The sequence below is a fragment of the Ammospiza nelsoni genome, chromosome 2, assembly GCF_027579445.1.
Source record: "Ammospiza nelsoni isolate bAmmNel1 chromosome 2, bAmmNel1.pri, whole genome shotgun sequence".
NCBI classification, from domain to species: Eukaryota; Metazoa; Chordata; class Aves; order Passeriformes; family Passerellidae; genus Ammospiza; species Ammospiza nelsoni.
In genome coordinates, this window is record NC_080634.1 from 45451073 (window position 1) to 45475607 (window position 24535).

General features: G+C 38.8%; 1 protein-coding gene across 2 annotated transcripts in view; it reads right to left on the reverse strand.

Moving 5' to 3' along the window:
- The window catches only part of GUCY1A2 (guanylate cyclase 1 soluble subunit alpha 2), a 153042-nt gene that overhangs the window by 108452 nt on the left and 20055 nt on the right, over positions 1-24535 (reverse strand). For both annotated transcript variants that reach the window (XM_059466373.1, XM_059466374.1), the window contains exon 4: positions 17244-17962. In XM_059466373.1, coding sequence (XP_059322356.1) covers positions 17244-17962 — 719 coding nt within the window. The remainder of the gene's footprint in view (positions 1-17243; positions 17963-24535) is intronic.

Below are 24535 nucleotides of genomic sequence, written 5' to 3' on the forward strand. Positions count from 1 at the left end.
CACGGCACAGCACACAGGCTGCTATGCTGACCAGGGCTCCAGATGCCCTTTCTGGCTCTAAAGGCTGGCCCTTGCACACAAACCTCCAAATGCAGAATACAGAGGCCGTTTTTGCTTCGGTTTCAAAAGATAGTCAACTTTAATAACTTTATAACCATTTTGTTGAGTTTTCTATTGCTTTTTCTCCTGACAGATTCAGCTCTAAAGACTCTGAAGAGCTGCCATTGTTACCCAGAACGCGTCCTGCACTGCCATGTCTTCCTTAGGCTGAAGCACTTTTCTCTTTCTTACTGCTTTAGGCTTGTGCTTCCCACCATTCTAGCACTGTCTTACTACAGCTTTTTACCTGATACTCATTTGATATTAAATCTTTCTTATTTAAAAAAAAAAAAAAAAAAAAAAAAAAAAAAAAAAAAAAAAAAATTGGTTTAAAATGGTATAATTTTCTTAGATATTCTTAAGGGCTTCTAATTGGAAGAGCTTTCTGTTGTCTGTGCAGATGGATTCAGCTCAAGTTTGTTGACTGGGTCTGAGAACTATAAATGGTTTGGACTGTGAAAATGATATTGGGACTGTTGGTTGGCCTTGTATCAACACATAGCACGGCTTATCATGCGATGTTGTATTTAGCCAACAATATTTCATACCAAAACAAAGAAAACATTTTGTTCTTATTGGATATTTGAAATGGCCAAATACATCAACTCTCTCAAATCCCAGTATCGTATTTATTACTATAGCTTATCTCTCCTCTGAAAGAGTCCATTAATAAACAAATAATATTTAGACAGTCACATCATAACTGAAAAAAGCCACAGAAAATGTCAAATGTTATAATTACACTCTAGTCATCAAGTTATATGAGAAAAATTTAGACCTTTTAAAATATTTTTTTTCTGTTCCTCTGTCCCTTCCTACTTCTAGCATTGAGAACTTCTTTAAAAAAAGAGACAGTGAAACTTCTAAGTTACACAGTACAATGAGGTGGTTTGTGGCAGATCAGCCTCTTTATGGACATCAGGTACAGAAAAGAAAATATTTCACATTAAAACAGCTCATCACACCTGCTGCCTTACAGAACAAGGAGCCTAGGTGCTGAGCTTCATGAGTGAGCCCAAAAGCACAGGGCTTTTCTCCCTTCAGTCCTGGAGCAGATGGCAAGATTGCCAGATGCATAAAAAGGATTCAGAACTTTCTTTTCATACAAACCGTATTTGTTCATTTGTTGGTTCAGATTTGGAGACAGAGCTGTAATAGCTCCACTCTATTTAGTCCTGTGCAGTGTCTAATGTATACAGACTCTTACTGATTTACAAAGAATGCTGTACAGACTTTGAACACTTAATTTTACAAGAAATTCACACACTAACTGGACTATCCATGATTCAAGACATCTGTATTCTCAAAAATAAGAGAGAAAAAAAAATTTTATAACTCTAACTAAAAGCTACTTAGTAAAACCATTAGGGGAATTTCCCAGCCAGTACCAGTAGCATCCCAAACCAGTGATGCCAAATAAGTAATGAGGGCAATTCAAGGGAAATTCTACCCCTCATGGGTGCTTCCTCCAATGCCTACTGTCCTGAACAAAAGTCTAAATTACTGAGAGGTAATACTATCTTTCATCTAAGAAGACTTTCAATGCAGTCCATATCAAATTGCTTTCCGTGTCCTACATTAATAGGAAATAAATAAGATTTTATTTGGTAAGATGGAGGAAGGAACTGTTACATTTGACACTGACAGGCAAACTCTTCAAAAGAAAATTTTGCAAATGCCTGACAGGACAAAGGTACACTACACACTGTTGCAATGTGAACTCCTAAAATCTATGTTCACTTTTCATCTCTCAGTGTTATTCCCAATACAAGCACGTGTAAATAATGATATATATGGCCTCAATACTGTTTTCCCATCTACTGCCAGAGTGTCTGCAGAAGGTGCACTGTGTTAAAAGGTAAAGCCCACAGTATAAAAAAGGATTACCCACATAATGCTTTTCTGAATGCAGACATGGATACACGCCATATTTTAAATCAATGAAGACACAATTTTGAAATATTATGTTATTAACACATTCAGAAGTAAGAAAATTCTGAATTTTTAAATATCAACAGTCGTATAGCCAAAATATGTGCTGGTGATTTTACTCATGTGTTCCTATTTACTTAGCAGAAATCTTTAAATAGAAAATGAAAACTCTTCAATGAGAAATGAAAAAAAAAAAGAAATTGAGCAAACTGGTACTCTTAAAAGTAAGTACATTGATGGATTGTCAACTACATCAAATTGTGTAAGTAAAAAGATATTTCTTCGCCTCTTCTTTTCAGACACCAAGGTCAAGCAGATAAGAAAGGCTGGTATAGAACTGTTCATTCTCTCTTAAACAAAACACAAGGTAACAGAAAATCAGACTTAGTGACTTACAATTTGATTTTAGTTGTACAGCATGGTGGTCTGTAATTCCAACAAAAGGGTACTTGAAGGAATATATTTTTGTTTGTTTTCATCTTAGCTAAAATCCTGCCTGTGTCTTTTTTAGTAATTTGAACAAATCCTGTTGAATTCAGTGGAGACAGGGCATTTCTTCCAACAAAGATCAGCACTTCTAAGCTCTTCTGCACCAAGCTCATGTACAAGTGCAGTGTCAAGTGCAAGACTCTCTCTGGCTGTCTCAGGTTATTGTTTGCCTGTGTAAGAACTAATTTTTTTCCTACAGCTTTTTGGCTTTTTTTCCAACTCCCTATGTTTTGCAAAAATATTTCTGTAACAAACTTATTAACAGTAAATGGGTCCCAGTAACTAGGGCACTCAGGTAAACTTTTCAAGATGTTTCTGACCCCAGTTTAAAACAAACCTTCCACTCCCACTCCTCTGGGAGAGGTTATTTTAAATCTAGATCACTTTCATGAACAAGAACAGAGAGTTATATTATTAGGTTCTTCTCACAGATCTGCAGTAGCAGATTGACAAATACCCTTTACTGATACATTTCTTCAAACGGAATAAACCTATAAATTAAATTAATTTCTCAGTCTTAATTCTGCTAAGGGGAAGATGGATTTACTCATGGCCTTTTTAATCTGCTGTGGGATATCAGTCCTGTTCAGCAGAATGCCTTATTTCTGTTAATTTTCTCTAACTCAAGTGGGAAGGCACCAGGCAGCCTTTTGGTAGATGACTACATACAAATACAAATGCTTCAGGAATTATGCAGGAAAAGATCTGTTAAGCTTGAACACCCAAAGCTTTTTTTTGTGATTCACACATCACTTCTTTCAAAGAAATAAGCCTCATGCTTTTTAATCTATGCAGGGATCAAAAACTATCTCTTTTTTTCTAATTCCGCAACACATTATCAAACACTGATCATCTGTACAACTTTCACTTCAGCAGACACAATTCAGAAACACATGCAGATTCTCTAAAAATGCTAATAACTCTGCAGCCTGTTAGAAAATGGAATCTGTTCTTCCTTTGCATGTAATCCCTCTGCTTCCCCAGTCATGTGCGAAAGCTCTGCTTGAGCAGCAGCCACTATCACTGCCTGCACAACCCACCAGATAAAGCAATTAACAGGGGGAAGCTTAAGGCCATCTCTGATCTGGCAACTGGCTATTTCTGTCATGAATTTGAATACTGCACAGCTGGGAAAAGTGTTACAAAGAAGCCTCCTTTCAGGAAAGGACCCTCAGCCGGAAAATACTCCTGCATCTGCTTAAAGAAGACTCCTGAGTATCGGCTCCTGTGAAGACTATTCAAGGGCGTGAAAATTTGTAGTGGTGTTTCTATTACTTTGGATCACTCACTGGCACAATTATTTGCAAATAACAGGGCTATCAGAGCTAAAGGGTTGAGGCTTCCCACCAGACAAGGACCTGGAAACCCTGAAGAACCTCTTTGTTCAAGGAGAAGCATATTGCACATGTTAGCCTTGCCCACAGAGAGGGGACAAGGATTCCCTCTGCTCCAAGCTGCTCATGAAACACAGATAAACTGAAGGGAGTAACAGAAAAAGGGATTAGAAGGTAGTCAAACAGAGAGGTAAATGTCCCAAAATACTTTTTCAGAAACATCCACTCTTCACAGCAAGTGAAGAGCCAGGGTCCTGGTTTAGAGAGCTCGTCGTGCACAGTGGAGAGCATGAAAATGAATGAAAGGGTCAGAGAAGAAGACAGATATGCTCTTTGCTTTGCATATAGTCAGCTCATTTAACTACTAATTGATATAGTTAATGTGCAACATAATTTTAAAACACATTATTCTTCATCACAGCTCTTTCTTTTGACAGAAAGTAGTGTTAGCTGTCTGCTAAACCAGAATTCAACTGATCTGACTCAGTGATGCTCACCTGCAAGGAGCCTGGGATGGGCTGAACTAAAGGATATCTGTAACAATTTCAAAAAGCAACAGCACTTCAGCAGGACTCAGGCGTGCAGCAAAGGTCCTCAGTCAGCTGAGATATGGAAGAAGCCTGAGGTGTGAAATGGAGCTTCCAGCTGAGAAACAAGAGCTCACCCAGATGTACAACATCCCTTCCTCAACAGAATCAGTCTGGAGGCAGATGCACTTCTGTAAGATCATTAGCTCCTAAGCAGCCCCTCACACTCTGGGAGAAATCTGGACAATTTCCATGCCCAGGGACCTCCTGAGGCTGCCTTCCCAGTGATACTGATTAGGCTGCTGACCTGCTGTTGGGGAAGGCTGCAGCAGTGCTCAGTCAGCAACCCCTGGCATCAGCATGGCTGGGGCATCACACACCACACTACCAGCCATGACCTGGCTCCTCATTCACTGGCCACATGACACCAGTGCAGAGGTGGATGGAGCTCACCCACAGATTCCATCACAATACCACAGGGTGTATTTTAGAGCTCTTTGTGTGCCCACTATACTCCTGGCCAGCCCTGCCAATGTTCCATGTGCTGGGGCAATGGGCTAACACATCCTTCCAAGTTTCACCCAGCAAGACTATTCCCACAGAGGTGCCACCTTTGAGTGAAGATTCAATGCCAAGAGCCTTGTTGATAGGGTATTTCATAGAGAACATTTTTATCTGTGCAACAAAAAAGCCAACAGATGAAATTTTTCATTTGATCATCTCTAACACCTCACTCAGGTGTTGCTTCCCTTAGCAGACTGCATGTTAATTCCTTGTATATTATGAATTTGCAAAATAACTCCTGCTTATGAAAGTATATTAAGATATTTCCATGAAAACATCTTAAAACAGTATCTTGGATCTGCCCTATTTTCTTAGATATTCTTTGGTCAAATTCTACTTGACTTCACATGTAATTTATATCCTTACCTAGTAATCAATCAGAGCAACATTTTCCAACATCACTGCAAGATCTCTTAGTGAAAGAAGCCTTTGGTTTAGCCTACAAAAGTCATTTGTAGCTTAAAACAAATCCAGAAATAAACATTTGGGTGGGTGATCAAACAGTTCTTTCACCTCAATTTTGTAGAGCTGTACTTTGTCATACATGCAAAACAACATGTTAGTCACTTCTGATTATTAATTGGTGATTCTTTGGACATTTCCCATAATTAGTGCTACAATCTCTACTTTTACAGTGACTATAGAAAGAAGTCTTAAAATGTCAATCAAATTAACACATTCAAAAATACAAAGCTTATACAATATTTTAAGTCACAATTTGTTGAATAGAAAATTCTTTTTTTAGACAAAAAGGCTTTTTTCTAAAAAAGAAAAGAGGAGGATTATTTATGATTGCATCTCTCTTAAAATAAAAAAATCAGCAATACAGTATTGACGATGTTAATGACTCCAATTTAGAAACAAAAGTCTAGTTCCCAGAACATGCCATATGGGTCACTTCTGTTACCAAAAGTCTCATATTCAAGGCATTTGTAGGAGCAGTCACCAAATGTATTTTCTGCACTTCATCATCATCATCATCATCATCATCATCGAAAGCCTTGGATTGGAAGGAGCTCTAAAGATTATCCAATCATCTGCCATGGACAGGGACACTTTCACTAGACCAAGTTGCTCATAGCCCCATCCAACCTGGCTAGGGATGGAGCATCCACAGCTTCCCTGGGAAACCTGTGCCCCACTACCCTCACAGGAATGAACACCTATTCTAAACCTATTCTCTTTTTATTTTAAAGCCTTGTCCTATCTCGACATGTAAAAAGTCCCTCTCCATCTCTTTTGTAATCCCCTTTAGGTATTGGAAGGTGTTATAAGGTCTCCCTGGAGCCTTCTCTGTTTCAGGCTGAACATCCCCAGCTCTCTCAATGCCAAATAAGACTTTATTTTCTTCTCCTTACTCAAAATAAATACCTTCTCCCAAAGCAATCCTGTTGCACCTGTGCTAATGATAACTAGTAAGGCAAATCAAGATGTGACGTCTTACTTACCCTGAGCAAAGGTACCAGATTTTGGTCCCATAGTAGCAGCACAATAAACTTAGTTTAGAACTATAATTTGATTTCAGTTATCAGTTAGGGGTCAGGAGGTCCTGACCACAGCCACTGGTACTTCTCTTTGGTTTTATGCTATCATTTTTATATTCTTTGTTTTTACCCAACTGCACCAACACTCACAGAACACCCTACTAAAACAATGTGTAATTTCTGGACAGTGCAAACAGGGGGCTGCTAGGATGATCCTTCAAGTCCTGCTAGTCCAGTGAGCACCCTGGTGTGTTCAACACATTCCGTGAGCCCCAATATAATTATGTAACACCATGGGAAAAAAACAGAATTGGAGCAGTAAGTCAGTTATTTTTAAATACTGTTTATGCATTTGTTAGTGTTATTCCCATGTCCTTGGAATTCTCTGTGGAGTTCCCCATCACCCAAAATGGTTCCAACAGCCTTTCAGGACCCTCTGATGCTGCTGAACATAGCTAGGAAACCTCTCAGAGGTCTCTGCATTTTTGGCTGACAGAAAATATTCTCTGTTATTTTATGCTCCTATTCCCAGGAACAAATGCCAGAAACTGAATGTTCAAGACACAGAAGTTATCCAATAACTGAATTTGAAGCCTTCCTGAGCAAAGAGGAAATAGACTGAATCAGCAGTCTTCTGAGATGAGTGAGAAAATTTGATGCTCTTTTAATGATATGTTCCATGCTTCTTTCACATGGAAATTAAACAACACCGCTTGTCTGCACGGCGCTCACATCACTGCTTTAGACAATATTTTTATAGCAATTTTTCCTTTAAAAGGAAAAACTAAATACAATTCAGTGAAGCTGAAAATTCAAAGTTCTTTCAATATGAAGAATCTCCTTTAATACCTGCCAAGCACTGGTATTTTTCCCCTTGGGTCTCAGTGGAGCTGGAATTAACACAGCCTCATCTGTTCTTTGCTTGGTAGTTCTCCTTTACTGGCAGTAAAAGAACTCTGAGAATACAGGAGCTCTTCATTACTTTTGCCTGACTTCTACCAGGTGCAATGACCATGGAGGCAGAATCTACTTCCACAGGGGAGTCATCCAAAAGTCTGCACAGCACAGCAAAGGACTCTGAGCTTGCCACAGCAAGCACAGCCAAAACAATCCCCAGGCTCTGTTAATCCATTCAAACATTCCCTCTACTGGGTGCCTTTAAGGTAACCAAGCAGAAAATACCAACAGTTTTATCCAAAAAAAGTATAACAATTCTATTAAGTGAAACACTTAAAATATAATTAATTTAGCATTCACTGGAAAATGTTACACTAATACAAGAAATCAGCCTGTGCTGTATTGTATGAAATCAGTTTTAATACCATCCCTTTCTAAGCAAGGTTGTCCTGATAAGGAGAAGCTACTTGACAACTGAAATAATACAACACTCCTTCTGGGGGGGAGGGTGGGATCAAAAGGAGAATTTAAGCTGCCAAGACCCCTAACACCAGTGGAAGGAGGGAACATGAGTGCGTCCCCTGATGCACACCTGGTGCCCATCCTGCAGCCCATGTCTCACCATCACTGAACTTCCCTGCCCAAACTGAGCCAGAACAGCACCACGTGCCGAGGGCTGAGAGGCCCTACCCCACCCATCACAGACAGAACAAAAAACAACTCTTCCTCTAGCCATGGGGCATGACTTCACTTCTGTTTTGGGACAGGCATATCTCCCTTCAACAGCCAAGAATGAGGATTTTGAAGTTATCTCAGTTTTGAGTATCTCTGTCCATTAAAATACCTGCTTAAGAAATTGATTTATTAATAGACTCTTTGCAAATTTCAGGTCATTCTTCAGATTCTTCCAAACACATCACAGGCCAAATATTTTTATGCTCTAAGCTTTTATTTTATGAATTTTCAAAGGCAGTTATCTTTGCAACCTGTCAATGTAAGTGGTTTTTTTAAACACTTCAATATTATTATCTGTACTGTCTCAAGCAGGATCCTTTTGACCTGCATCTTCATCAGAACAGACATTTTTAAAGCTACCAGATCAACATTTGAGGAGAGAAGTACAAGACTGAAGTACTGAGACAGGACATGATCAGATCCTACCAACTCCAGTGTTGAGAGAAATCCACTACAGCCACTCCACTGGAATATTGCTATGAAGATGCTGTCAGGTAGACACAGAAAATAATAGCTGAAATTGTTTTTATGAAGATCACATAATAACTACATAACAGCCCTTTATAAGAAAGGGAAAAAAAGATTAAAGTGCCAAAGAAAAAGAAAGGTAATGGGAAAATGAAAATGAAATGTTTTCATTCCCATGATGGTTGCATAAATGCTGCTGTTCCAGTGAGCCCACAGCAGAATGAGAATCATTATAGAAAAAGCTTCTGTCTAATGTGAACAAAAAGATTGATTTCTGTTCTTAGAAAGAAAGAAAGAAAAACAGTAAACCCTAATACATAAAACTCACAAGGCAGACAAAAATCACATTATTCAAAATGTTGAAAATTATATTTCAATATCCTTCATCCAGAACCAAATTTTAAAATGTTTACATCTTTCTGAGGTGTCAAAGTACAAAACGTTTATTAATTGTTTGCAATCTGCAAAGAGAAAAAAAAAATTTTTAAGAGGAAAATTATGTGTTAGAAATATCTTGCATGCCTGTCCTGTGCCTGTGGGAAAAGAACATTTAATTCTTTTCTCAGATACTCAGTCCTTACTTGTAAAAGCCAAAGGTTAGTGACAGGAACAAATAGTATAAATATTATTTTATGGGTTAAGTTCTTTCACTCTCTTTAATCATGACAATATGAGGGAGGTACTATATGTTTTTTTAAAGGAAATGTATCTTAGGTGTTCCAGCTGGAGAGAATGTGAACATATAGGGTTGTAAAAGGCATATTCAAAAAAATGAAAAATGAAACAACCTACAAAATTTGGGGAATCCTCACAACAGCACATTACAAATATCTAAATTTTTTTTTTTTTTTTTTTGGTGATTCTTTAGCACAGGCAGAAGAACTTGGGCTCATCCCTGTGTTCCCTCTAAGCATACATAAGTTAAATAAACCTCTGTGGTTTATGCAACTTCTACATCTCATATATTGCTTAGTGAGGTAACTTCTGCTTCAGCATGCCCTAAAAACCCTCAAGTGGCAAAGGAATATTCCCAGAGGAGCAAATCCAGTTACTCAGCCACTGGGTCTGCCTGGCTGGTATATACACTTGAACTGTGACTCCCTCCTCAGCATAGTAAAGAGTTGCAAAGGAAAGGCTCATCCTTTCCGACTGAGTGCTCTGGCCTCCTCAGCCATTTCATCACTGCAAAACACAAACTGAAACAAAGATTAGCACCACTGGCATGGGCCACCTGCCTGACCTCAGGTGATCTGCTGCTACTGACACTGTCAGTCTCTTGGAAGACCTTGGAGTAGAGCAGGGTGAATATCACACATCCTTGGCAAGAGTAAAGGCAGCAAAATGTTATCTAGTCAAACTTATCTCCAGTACTGCTCAGAGACAGCAGAAATACCTGGCTGGGTATCAGCAAATCAGCATCTGCTTTGGAGTCCTGACTTTTGCAAATCACTCTTATCTTGCTCTTTCATACTAATTATTCCTAAGGCAAAACCAGCTAAGTGTTATTTCCTAGTAGTATTCCCCTTGATTAGAGTTTTATGACCTTCACAGTCTACAATGTCTGATTCAGCTACATTCCCAGAATATAAATAGCTCCAATGCAGGTACAAGTCTCAGGCAAAGTAAATTTCTTTTAACTGCCTATTCCACCTGGGTCCATGGCCCCACAAAACATCAGTAAAGCTTTTGTTTCATACACAGTCTCACAACTTCAGAGCTTTGCTTCCATGGAAATAAAGCATGAAAAATTCACAACAAGATGCATGCCCAGTGAGCATGAATAAATTAATATTTAGAGTCAAACCATGCTGTCAACTATAATTTAAATTCAAAAGACTAGATATTTATGAGACATGATTGGAGGAAACAAGCTAAGTAGTCAAAAACTGGTCCAAAACTACTAAGCTACACTAAAAACCAGACAGGAAGGGAATCCCATGGTCCCAATTTGAGGTTTGAAGACAAAATTTAAGGTGGAGGGAGAAAGTGATAAGCTTCCTCTTTTGAGTGGACTCTTTGGCTGTGCAGGACAGTTCTGCAAGTGACCTGGGGTAACTCAGGCTTGCCTTCAGGCACGGAGCATATTCCAGGGCTGGCAGGAGGTTTGGCAATTGCTGGGTAGAAGTGGCCTTACAACCCAAAGCTGACAATGCAAGTAGTGCCACACTTGCATTCACTGCTCCTCAGAGCAATAAACCCAACGTTTAAACTCAGAGGCACACCCTGGTGTTCTCACAGGCTCTGCCTTCCCACCCATGCACTTGGGAGAGCTCCTGCACAAAGCTCACTCAATCCACAGGGAGACACTCCAGCTTTCCCCCTTCTTTCTAAGTCCATTCAGCCTCTGCAAAGAGACACATCCATAAAACCTTAGCCTGACTTCATGCATTGTCACGTTGCAAGCGCCAGGACAGGAAGGAGCAAGGCAAGGAGTGACTGGATGCATCTGCTTTCATTCAACCACCCCAAGGAAAAGGGCTTTTCACTGACATCACACCCATTCAGATCAGATGCCATGAAAAGCACAGTCATTTAGCAACTCAAACACGCAAATGAGGAAAAGCATGAAAATGTATTTTGAATAACCAACAATTAATTTTAGTCAGTGGAACAAAGAGGTAGGAAAAAAAACCATTCCTGAAAATCAAACTGAGTTGTGTCTAAATATTCCCATCATGTAATGCAAAAATTCATGAAATGCATATTGTTCCAGTTATGACATAGTGTAGTTTAGTAGCCCATGCAAAAGTCTTGCAGCAAAAGGAGATATATGGACATTTTCATGTCCAACCAGCTTCCTTATCAAAACATTATACAAATCATAATAAGGAAGAGTTTACATGGAGTCACATTGTTTTAACAACCACTTCACTTGACAAAACAATTTCCAAACAGCTTCCTTGTTTTTCAGCTAATGTAAATGAGAAGGATGTATTTTAACTTTAGGTTGCTAAACTTTTTCAGTCCTATCACTGAAAACACTTCCAAAATGGCATTTTTATTGGCCTGTTCTAAAGTAGCATTACTAACAATTCTGGGCCCATTTCACAATGTTATTAAAGTTCTCCAATGCACAACTGTTGGTGAGATAAGAAAGTCATGTCATCTATTGTTTCTCATAACCCACCACAATCTCTAGAAGCAGTCAAACCAGCCAACTCAATTCATCTTGAAAACCATCAAAGTCCATACACATTTTGACAAACAAATGGGTGGGATAATAGCATTATCAGAAACAGAAGACACAAATTTGATTCCAAGAGCTCCACAAGCCTGCAAAGCAACGGGAGCTTATTGTCAAAAGCTGTCTGACTGTGAATAAATCAACTCTAGGAAAAAAATTAGAATTCCTAGATCATGAGTGACATATGTCCCTTATGCCGGAATGACTTTCAGGCCATTTCATTTTAATTTTATTAGGAGAAGAGGAAAAACAGTTTACAGAGCAAAAGAAAAATATGAGATGGTGTACAGTGGGTTTTAAATTAATCTGCTAGTGTCAGGACTGCTTGTCTCATTCAGTTGGTCCAGACTAAAAATACAGAAGGAGATAAAGAACTGACTCTCAATATAAAAAGGGGGACAGCATCCTTCCAGCACTTAAAAAGCACTACTTTTTTACAGTTTCCAGTGATCAACAAACACACTTGGGAAAACACACTGGGAAAGTGCTTTGCTGAAGCAAGGGGCAAGCAGGCTTCTTTGCCAGCTGTTTTACTCCATGTTCAATGTGCACACCTGGCTGAGAGTTGCCAGAGGGGTCTCACATTCACAGCTGCTAATAAGCAGTAGAGAAAATCAAATCATAGAGGCTTGGTCCTGAGGGGGCTATCCCCTACCACATCCTGGATACCACTGCAAGAGGATGCGCTTCCTCCCCTGAGAGCTAAAAGAGAGGGACGCTGCAGGCTTGAACCTTGTCTTACCGATTTCACAGAGGGTTGTCTCTCAGTCACTGTGAGAATCAGTGCACTGGTCTAGATGGACTTTTCATCGCTGAATCACTGAATATGTTGAGTTGGAAGGGACCCACAAGAATTATCAAAGTCCAACTCCTGGCCCTGCACAGGACAGTCCCAAGAGTCACACCATGTGCCCGAGAGTGTTGTACGAGTGCTTCTAGAACTCTGTCAGGCTGGTGCTGTGACCATTCCTGGGGAATCTGTTCCAGTGCCCAACCACCCTCTGGGTGAAGAACTTTTTCCCAAGATCCAACCTAAACCTCCCCTGACAGAGTTTCAATCCATTCATAAATCTGAATTATATGTGGCATTTGGAATTTATGCCAACATAAAAATTTCAGAGGGTCATTTTTGTCAAACCCAGTGTTTCATATTTTAGGCATATTATAATTTGTAAGATAAACTGTCTTCCCTAATAAAAGTATTTTATGTCTAAAATTACGAAAAAAATTTTACTCACGTATATAAATAAAAGTAATTTTTTGCCAGAAGACATTTTGCTGAACTGTTAACTGGGAAGTTATGCTTTCAATAAAATCTTCAAAACAAATACATTCCATCAAAAAAAAAATGTCTGGGCATCTCCAGTAATGCAGTTTAAGGTGCCAGCTTTATTCTTAGATAATTTCTAAAGTGCCCAGAGGCCTAAGTCAAAGGCCAGTGAGTATCCTTAAAAAACTGATTTATTTCAAATGTGGAAAAGGCCTGTTAGTTTGAGCTGAAGAGCAGCACTACAAGGAAAATACAAATGCACAGCATATGGCAGGGAACCTGAAACCCAGTTTCAGAAATGTAGGCCCACGAACTGGTGGGCACCAAAAGTGCTGGCAGGGCTCATCCTGCCAATCCATGGTCCAGGAGGGCTGGGTCTGGATGGAGGTCTCGGGGACAGTGGGTCCCTGAGGGAGCAGCCCCATCTCCTCTCAATCTGCCCAGCACTGAGGGCTCACAAGGGGCACATGAGGAGAACGTGCCGGAAGAGTGAAAGCAGTTCCAGAAACACAATTCCTTGTGTTCCCATTCAGCTAAAAATTGAAGCAGCTCCAGGCACCTCAGTGTACTGTCAAGGAGACGAGTATTTATATCATGTCACAGATGGCCTTGTTCATCACTACAGTCTGAAAATGGCTGCACTCAGGATGTACCTGTGGGAGCTTCTAGCCCCTGTCTGGGCAGGCAATGGTGGGGGACACCAACCTGCCCTGCATGCACAACTCACTGCTGGGGGGGTTATAAGCCCCCTCCCATGCCGGCACCTCCACCTCAGTGGAAGGGCTTGACATGGATTTCAGAACACTCCATCACACGAGCTCAGACTCAGCCCTCTTAATTTCTTATCCCACATGTGATTCCACTAACATTCACTGAGCTTCTGCGCAGTACAGTTGTACTAACCATGCGTGAAGTTGTAAGAGATCAATCCCAAATGGTTAATTGTGACAATAAATTTATTTTTTATTGTTGCAATAAATTATTGCTCCCATAGAGAAGTGTAGAATTAGTTTCCTTAGAGGGGTTAAACAGCAAACATTGTCTTGATATTTTGGGACAATATCCAAAATTTGGAAAACCTAACTGGATGCTAGTGAAAGTCCCTGGTTAAAAACACACACACACACACACACACACACACACACAAAACAAAAAACTAGAGTGAAATGTGAAAAGCACAGAATGTTTATATAAGAAGTAGCAGCAACAGGGCCCTTCAACATCTGGGTAGTACCATACCATAGGAAAAAAAGACAATAACAAGCATTTAGCTGCATGAAAAAGCAGGAAACATGGTGTTGAAAATCATGTTTAAAACTAGGTATCCATGTTCTTCAGGTGGAGAGTCCTTTTTTTCCTGCTTGGTCCCTAGAACAATGGGATCCTGTAAATGCTCTGAGCTCCAAGGAAGAGGTGGTGACATACCAACTTAACAAAATCCTGCTAAGATATTAATGCATGAGGTTGTGCTTCTGCAAAGGTGCAATACAGCTTTTCAGGAAGTGCTCCCTATCACCCAGACCTCACAGGACTTATACCAGAAATTTAGGATAGTATTATCTATTCCAATTATTCAAATACCAGTAAAGTGAAACACACAAATGAGTCTTTAAATAAACTGGACAAGCACTCAAAACCCTGAAAGCGAGGACAGGTGCTGGGTTTTGGATTGTTTTTTTTTAATTTTGCTTGTAGGTGTTTAGTTAGGGAAAGATCATGGTTTATGACTTACTTTCATCTGAACACAGAGCTGGTGTCAGGACTAAATGAAAACTGTTTTCTGATTCTGTCTTTCTCACTGCTAGTCTGAAAAAAATGTATGATTTATGCATTGAAATGAAAATAAACATCTTTTGAAGAGAGGCTGGAACAGCATCTGTTCATTGCAAAGCCTCTGAGTTTTTGTTTTTTTTAATGCAATAAGACATCTGAACAGGTTCAACACTGCAGCAGAGTTGTCTGGGTCACATGCCTACAGCTGCCATTGAAGGTAACCAAGCCTGAAAAGTGTCAGTTATTGCAGAGTCAGATTTATTTATTATTTTTTAAAGATAAATAGCTCTAAGTGGGATGTGATTCCACTATGAACTGAAGAGAGGTGTGTGGCAGAGAAATAGGGAAATGTCTAAGTCAGTTATTGGCAACTTTTAAGCAGGGTCATGTTTACAGCTACTGATCTACCTGCCCAATATTCAACTTCCAAACAAGTGCTGGCAAACTGAAAAGAATTCCAAAATGAGTGACATGAGCTATGGGAAAATAATACAGCATGCAGTTCCCAAGGCCCAGTCTACTTTTTTTTATCCATGAAGGACTTTTATGGATAATGACATGACATAAACTGTATTGCTATGTCTCTCCTCTCAAAATCTATGTAAGCAAGTCAACCATAGCCTATGAATCTGTGCAACTATTCTTTTTTTTAAAAAGCAAATATCTAGCAAAATGCATCCTATGCTGAGCTTTTTTTAACTATTCACAAGCAATACATTTTTGAAAGTGATTATCAAATGGGTGAGACAGAAGAAAATACCTCTTCAGATAAACTGATGTTCTCAAATTAATTCCCATGCCTTCAGCAAAACAGCTCCCCTGCACCTCACCATCACCCTTTTGACTCTAATTCACACCTCACTGTTCAAGATACAATTTTTCTCCCAGCTGCTGGCAGGAAAAGGATGTCCTGTGCTGCCGTCCCCTTCCACCTGTGTCCCTGGTGTTAGTACTGCCTAATCTAAAATCCTGCTTCCAACCAGCCCCACTCCTGCCACTGCTCCTGAGCGCAAGCCACAGCCATATGAAATCTGTCCAGGTAAGAGAGTATTTTGTGTGTTTAACTTAAACAGGGGAAAAGGCTTTGAAAGTCTCCTTCCTCCACCTAAACCTTCTTCTTCTTCAGAGTGATTTACAGCAGATTCATGAAGAGCAGAAGACAGTCAAAGGGCTGTGACTGTCCTGGGAGAGGGGAAGGTTTCTGAGAGGGATAGGTGCATTCTGCCGGAAGCGTCGTGAAACCAGACTCTTCCAAAGGAGAAACAAGTGTATCATAAGGTAGCTCAGAGCCAACTCCTCCACTCCTTTCACACCTCATTTCCTTCTTGTAATTAAAGGCTAGGGTGACACTGAGGACTGGTTCTGAAAAATAAACTCCCTTTTGGTTTCAAGAAGGTTGAATGACATCAAATAATACAAAATGAAAAGCACCAGTTTGTTTCTCTTGGGGGAACATATTAATTCCAGAGGAAAATGCAGCAGACGTGTGCTTTTTGGTGCCAAAGTATAGTGCCAAAGAGGAGCTGGAAATACTGCTGCGGTAAGAAGTAACTATATTTTTAATTATCATAGAATCATAGAACCATAGCATGGTTTGGGTTGGAAGGGACCTTAAAGATCATCCAGTTCCACTTTGAGCAGCAGTATTTTCAGGGCACCCACACACAGACTTTCAAGCCTTTAAGCAAGTTTTAATTAAGTACAAGTACTTTGGTGCATAAAACCCAGAACCCTACTTCACACCAAAAAACTTCCCTGTAATTCCAGGATAGGCACTGAGACAAATTCCATCCAACCATTGGAGAACTCCACACTAAAGACATGTTCTCAGTCTACTCAGCTGAATGCACTGAACTCAACACAGGGCTCACTGGTTAAGGTAGCTGTCTCCTAAAACATGGAGGAAAGATGCAGTGTGGGAGGACAAGTGCCTGTTTGAATGACTGGAACACAATAAAACTGGCTTAAGTGACACTCAGTACCACTTACAGCCCTGGTTTTCTTGAGTGCAGGGTGAGAGGTAAGAAGAAACCTATAGGAAAGCAGCATTCCAAAATAGGGAAATAAGATACATTGAGGTAGCAATGTGAAACTAGCGGTGAGAAACTTTCAAAATAAATACTCCAAGCTAGGTCCTAGTAAATGGCTTAAAACCTATTCTTATCATAACATACCCAGAGTGAAATTAAGGATAAGATACAGGTATTTTGTAAAATTCCTCACCCTTTTATTCAAGCTGTACTATTCAACCCCACTGTGCAGAATTTTCTGAATGGAAATGTCAGGATTTGCTACAACTTCACAGACAAAGCTTATAAATAATCTAGGAAAATATTCACTTGGCTGGGGAATATCACTTAGCCCCTGTTTGCAAGGCATGAGTGGGCATTCCAGAGTACACAGGACTTGAGCTGCCTTTCTCTGAGCAAAAAATCCTCTCCCACCACACACGTATAAGCACATCCACTTCCAAATTAATATTCTTACCTTATCTTTACTTTCAGAATCAGAATCCTCAAGTTTGGTCCGGATGACAAAGGGTGTAGATAACCTCAGGAGAACTCGTTCAAATGTGGCACTGATTTTAGGAGAGACTATGTCAAAGCACTCTTGGAATTTCAGTGTTTTATGAGTGTCACATCTCAGCTGCTTCCTAAGACCTTCTCCAAGCTGGAGAACCAGCATGTTTGGATCAAACATCAGGTGAAAGGGGAAAGCTCTGCAGAAGGTGCTGATACTAATCCTCAGGTCTAAGGGGGACTGGGAAGTTCCTGGTGGAAGTGCTTTTGTGGTATTTGCATTTTCATGTTCTTTGATAAGGAAAGTCAAACAACTGCAGTTACCTGGGTTTGTCCCCTCTGAACACAACTTATTGTTTGTGACCTGTTCTACTTCCACTTCCAAGCGGTAAATCTTCTTTGCTGCCGCTTTTATCATTCCTGTCATTGCAAATCCCACAATCTGATGCGGGTGAAAATAATGAAGCATGAGATTGCCTTCTGGGAGTTCTTTGCATAGGAAAGAAGGAGATTCCAGGGTGGCCTGTCTTCCAAATGAAGTTCTAATATGCTCCAGCAAAGCATCAAAGCCATTGAAGAAGTCTTGAAGGGTCCCACCTACAGCTCGAAGAACTCTTTCATTCTCATCAAAGCAGATATTGAAGAATTCCTCCCCAAACTTTTCCTGCATTTCCTCAAACTTCAGACCTATAGGACAATGAGACACTGATATCAACAAAATAGCATTGCTACTGTGTCACATTTTCCCTTTTTGCCTGTATTTGCCCAGGATTTTTCCAAAACAGTGAGAGCAGCTTTTTCACTAGATGCCAATCCATAGGTTTCTGTGGTGGTTGGGAGTAACCCTAGAAACCATTTTTTTTTAAGTCCTCATTGTTTCAGCTTGCTGTCTCAGCCAGTTATTAGAGGGCCTGTTTCCTTTTCCTCACTGTTACAAAATTAACCTTATTGTTAATTAATTAATTAACTTAATTAATCTTATTGTTTTAAGATGTAACAATAAAAGGAAGTATATATCACCTGTCTGAGAATTACAAATATCCAGAGTTTTCAAAGGAAAGTAATCTGGGAATTAACAACATAGTTTCTTCACTACATTGAAATCATACAGAATTACCTGTCAGTCAACTAGGGAAACACGTTAAAATTTCTCTTGAATTTGAACAGAAATGAAGGGCAGTTATTTCTTTCCTGAGAGCACAACAGGCCCTTTATTTTAATGTGTATTCAGCATGCTTTATAACACTGGTAATATCCCAGTGGATCACTGAACTTCTCATTGTTTAGACTGCTTCTAGGCCTTCAATTTGGGAAGAACAGAGTGATTAGTGACTTTTATACCTGAGGTATAACAGGGAACAGAAGTCATGTTGTTTGCAGACAATAACCTTTTATAAACTCAAGGCAGTGTCTGAACTACCTATGTACACAGGCATAGTTAATACAAACAATATTCACAAGGGATTTCAGGGTTACCCAGCTTTACAGTCTGCAATGATGTATGATTAATAGCAAATTAAAATTCATAAAATTACATATATAAATATGACAACATAAAAACATGACAAAGCATATTTTATAAAAGAAGTAATAGCTATAATTTGGGAAAGTTCATTCAAATGCCATTACTCATAAAGAAATTTGGTCACTAAACTAGGTTATTACAAAAATATTCCCAGGATCTTTTATGACCACAGATGGTCAGCTCTACAGCTAAGCCAAAAGAAAGTACCTCTGGTACACAATGCCCCCTAATATCCTGACTCAGAAGACTGTGTGCCAACTCCTGACTCATTACCATTACGCCTGCATAACATGGTATTGTAACATCTTACCAAAAAATACTCACTATAGTCCAAAAATAATTAAATTATAACCCATACCAATAATGTCATAACTGGATATTAATAGCAAATAGCTAAGAAATCATCATATTCATATGTATACACAAACAGATACTCATACTTTTAAATCTCATTGCCTGTATAGTGAGCAACTTTAGAAGTCTGTGTGTAAAAGTGAGCAGTCTAGCAGGGACACCCAAGGCTGTAAGACTGCAGAGGGGAACAGAACATCACCAGAAACCCCTGGGATATTGATACAAATGGCCAAATACATCCCACAAAGCCACCCAAAAGACAGCATAGGTGAAGTGCTTTTCAAATGTATTGTACAAATACAGTGCAGCAGCTGCCCTGGCGCCACTGACTGCAAATGAGGTTTGCAGAACTGATCACTCCTGGACTCTGCTGCTACACATGCAAGCCTCACCTCATTATCACTGCTGGGAACTCTATCTCAGTGTTTGGCCTGAGGTTTTGCCGATTGTCTTAGATTGGTCTTGTTATCCATCCTGGAGAACTGGCTGTTCAGTCTGGATGCAACACACTGACTCCAAGCAACAGGAATTGTACCTGGCTTGAGGACGTCCCACTACTTTTAAGAACATTTCAGCTTTGAATTGAGTTACACAGAGTACCAGCAGAAAATCAGATCAGCTCTAATAGAAAAATGGATATGACCAAACTCAACCAAACTGCTGGTCTATGTTAGTCATGAATTTTCTCTACAAGAACAGACACTATGATATACTAAGGAAATTAAACTAAGTTAAGCAACCTTCAGAACCAAAAATCATAATGTTCCTTTCAAGGAAGCTTCTTCCTTAGCTTTACCAACAAGACAATAATTTTTGCATGAAGCATGATGTTTATCTTTGAATTAAAAATATTAATTTAATAAATTCCTTGTTACACAAACACACAGATTAAATTTTTCTGTATTTCTCTGCAAAGCTATTTGCTCCAGTGGTGTCTTTGTGTAAAGTTGCAAAAAAATATTTGATATGTGTTTTTTACTGAATTATTCCTGCCTCTCGTTTAAACCAATGATGAACAGATGCTCACCTAGCACTAATTCTGTATATACTTCAGTATAACCTTTTCACTTGCTACCATATAAATGATCCTAACCTTTTGCAAATCTTTTGTAGATTTTCTCCCTACCCATATTTCTACACATAGCTGTTGTGGTTTAAGCCCAGCTGGCAAGTAAACACCACACAGCCACTTGGTCAGCTCCCCCACCCCAGAGAAATGGGGAGGAGAATTAGAAGTAAAACTTGTAGGTTGAGATAAGAACTGTTTAATAATTGAAACAAAATGAAAATATAATAATAATAATAATAATAATAATAATAATAATAATAATAATAATAATAATAATAATAATAATAATAATGATGATGACGATGATGATGATGATGATGATGATGATGATGATGATAAAAGAAAAAAAAAAATCCATACAGTAAGACAAGCAATGCCCAATGCAATTGCTCACCACCAGTGCCAGTCCCTGTCCTCGTTCAGGTCACTCTCCCAGTTTATAAACTGGGCGTGACATTCTAATGGTGTGGAATGTCCCTTTGGCCAGTTTGGGTCTCAGCTGTGCTCCCTCCCAGCTTTCTTGTGCCCTTCCTCATTGGCAGAGCATGAGACACAAAAAACGTCCTAGGCTTAGGATAAACACTACTTAGCAACAACCAAAACATGAGTACGTTATCAACATTATTCTCATACTGAATCCAAAACACAGCAAAGTACCAGCTACTGAGGAGAAATGAACTGTATCCCAGATAAATCCAAAACAATACCAGACTGGGAGATAGTTTTATGACAAGTACAAAAACCTTCATGCTAAAAAAATGAACCCAGAACTCATTGTGTCTATAATGCACACTTTCTTACATTTAGAGATTTCCATGGGCTAGTTATTATCCTTAAATATTACATTCAGTATGATTTCCAATTTCAACATATATGGTATTTCCTGGTTTTTTTCTTTTATGCTGAGAAAATACAAACAAAATTAAAATAATCTTATAACCTTCAGATTATGCATCTACATAAAAAGTCCAATCTTTTCAAACTCATCTTACATTCAATTGTTGAACAATTGTTTTTCTGTTTGATTTTGCCCTGGACTAATTCAGACTGAATATGGCATTGAAAATGTGAGTCAACTTCTGTTCATCAAAACTGACAATTTGCGATTCCATTCTGAAAAGCCAGCATCTCCATTCTTTCTTTTTCACTGTGAACCTCTAAGCAAAATTTTCATTCAGCTTCCCAGGAAAAAAAATATATATTTGATATCTGTAGGACAGCCCAGCACTTCCAAATGTAGAGGCCACTGCACTCCCATTATCACCTCATGTATGACCCCAACACAGCTTCCTAATGAGCACTGGCTTGCAATTAACACAGAGGGGAAAAGATCTTCCCTGGTTTCACCAAGACACCCCACTAAGTGGTTAAAATCATCCCAACACTCTCTGCTGCTCCCCAGCTGAAGTAACTCATTATTTGGAGCTTCTACTCTTTACAAACCTTCTACTAATATTGTAAATGAAGTCCTAAAAATGCATTAGTCTCAATTTGTTTTCCTCCTGGAGAGGGATCTACTGTGTTCCTACTACTTAAATTGACATCAGGAGGACATATCACAACTTTAATGGTTTTTCCTTAGTAGTTTCTTTTTGTTGCTTTTCCTTACAATGTCACTTTTATTTTAGTCCATATTGGAGATAAATTGAATATGCACATTGGAAATTGAGGCAAAGCAACCACAGAATGAAAATATTGGTACAGACCTCCACTAAAAAGCACTTTTGGACTTGTGAAAAATTATTATCCTTTGAAATTGTGTCTCAAAGACATTAAGAGAAGGGATCCTATATTTGCTATCCAGATCCAAAATTACCAAAGTCTTTAAGCACAGGTTCAAAGTACAAATTAAGTATTTCACTGAACTGGAGCAGAAATAGATGACTTCATCCTATAATAACATACTAGCAAAAGATTTTCACTTTCTTTTCAGCAGTTAATGTAAACCGAAAACACACTACAAAATGTCAAGGAATTAATGCACTATTTTTAAGTATTTTGTACATTATGAAGTGGAGAAATTAGGTAAGATTCTGTTCCCATAAAGACAATTGCAAATCATAGGCTCTTGAGAAGCAATCAGAAGATAAAAAACCTAATGTGATAAAAAACTATTATGTGATGTGATAAAAAAAAGTCAATGTAATTCATTAACTGGTGCAGCATGCAGAAGCAGTCACAAGCCATCCAGTTTTTCCTAAAAGTAAATAATTAAGACAATGGCTGCAGAGTGGCCAGCATCTGACTCATTTGGCATTGAAAAATACTTTTTTTTTCTGAGATACCATTCAGAATCTGTAAATATCAAACCTTAAGGGGTTGGAACAATTAAATATGCAATTCCAGACCTCATACTGTGAACAGAAGCAGAATTTGCCACCCTCAGTTATAGCAAGTGTCTCCTAAATGTTTTTGGATTATCAAATTTTTGGCATCAGTAACATCTTTTCCTTAAACAGACCTGTGGACAGAAAGACAGGTGGCAGCTCAGAATTTTAAAGAATTATTTCAGATGGTAGGGAAAGCAACATTTAGTCTCTGAATAAAAAAGGTTTTCTTGTGTTCAGACTAATGCTGAAGGTACAGTAGATGAATCATTTGGCTTGTAAGTGAACCTAGTACCAGTATCTAATTATTGTATAACTGACTTAGATTTTACTTCATTATTATTGTGTATTTATATCATCCTGGGAATCCAGATTGCATTTTTATATTACCTTTTTGGTGCTTTTTATATAAATACAGTAACACCATTTTATGCTTTTACATGTGGTTGTGACACAACTGAAAAATCTATACAACACCTCTCTTACAGTGACATGCAGGGCCTGCATATCTTTCACAGAATATAAATGAGAACTACTGTTAAAAAAAGAACTCCTGACACTTGTTCACCTATAATATTTCTTTTATCCACTTTTAATGAGGTGGTTTCTTTCCTCGTCCTTTGACCAGTGATAGAAATACCACTGTAATTATTGCCTCTTGCTGAGGAGCTGATCGCCAGTTCTTAACATAAATATAAAAGATTCTGCTCAAAACTGTTGACAGAGGAAGCTCACATGAGATATTAAGAATAGGCAGTGGAAGAGGGTTTTGCCCCCATATAGTGCTCTCAGTAGCAGCCAATTCTGAAGCAAAGCCAAGCCATGTGAAGCAAGACTATCATGATTTTATGTCCCCCACCACCACCTGGGAGGCTCCCTTCTTATATTTGCACAGGGCTCATTAAATGAAAACTGCAGTCATTAGATTGGTAGTTCCTAAAAATTAGGCAGACCAGGTTTGTTTCATGCTAACTCTAAAGATTAAACAGCAATAAGGATTTTTTTAATTTGCTTTTTTTTCATTAAAGTAAATATACATGTCTTTAAATTAACACAGGGAGCAGAACTGCACTTCCTGGAACGAATAAAATTGCAATGAAATCTAAAAGCTCTTCCCATGAAATGCAAAATTATCTCTCATAACTCCTCACATATATAAAGGGCTCAACTCATCTGACTAAATATAGAAATCTAATGCTCCTTGAGTCTTCATAAGGCATCAGAAAAAGAACCAACAGATAGTTACTGTATCTGCCAAGACGAGGGACCTAAGGGAGACCTACACATTTCTGAAGGTTTGACAGAGGCCAAAAGGTACCTCACAGCACCTCAGATAACGACAAACACCTACATTCAGTCAATGAATCATGGCCAGAAAATGTTCTTTATAAATAGACTTCCACAAGATGCTATTGTACATCATAATTCCAAACCGCTCATTATCTGCTGGAAGTTCATCTGCTTTCTAACAATAAATAGCTCTGATTTGAGGAGAGTGGGATGTCTAAGGCCATTTGGTATAAACATTTGTCCTTTTCTAATTGAGATGTACTCATCTCAGTTTCAAAATCACATGAACTATGTGCTTTTTGTTTAGATTACTTTTGTGTTGCCAGTGCACTGTAACATCTGCTAAATAACAGGAGCCCTGTGAGTATAGCTGAGACCCCCCAGGATAAAGTATTATTAGAATCCACTGGTATTGTAAATCCTCTGGGCCGTGTAACATTTCCTTTTATGCCATTTGTAAACCAACAACTTTAATTATAAATCAGGCTGTGTATCCTAAATTAGTTGCATCCTAATGACTAGTTGCAGTTCTAAGTGCAAAGGGAAGTGATAAAAATTTATATACTTTCAATATCTAAGCATTTACAGTTCTCAGACACCTCCCAAGCAGTCAGTCTGCTGACTTTGTTTGTCCCAAACCTTTGTTTACCTTTTCCAAACACTACACTTAGTCTAAGATGGTTAGAAGGTAGGCT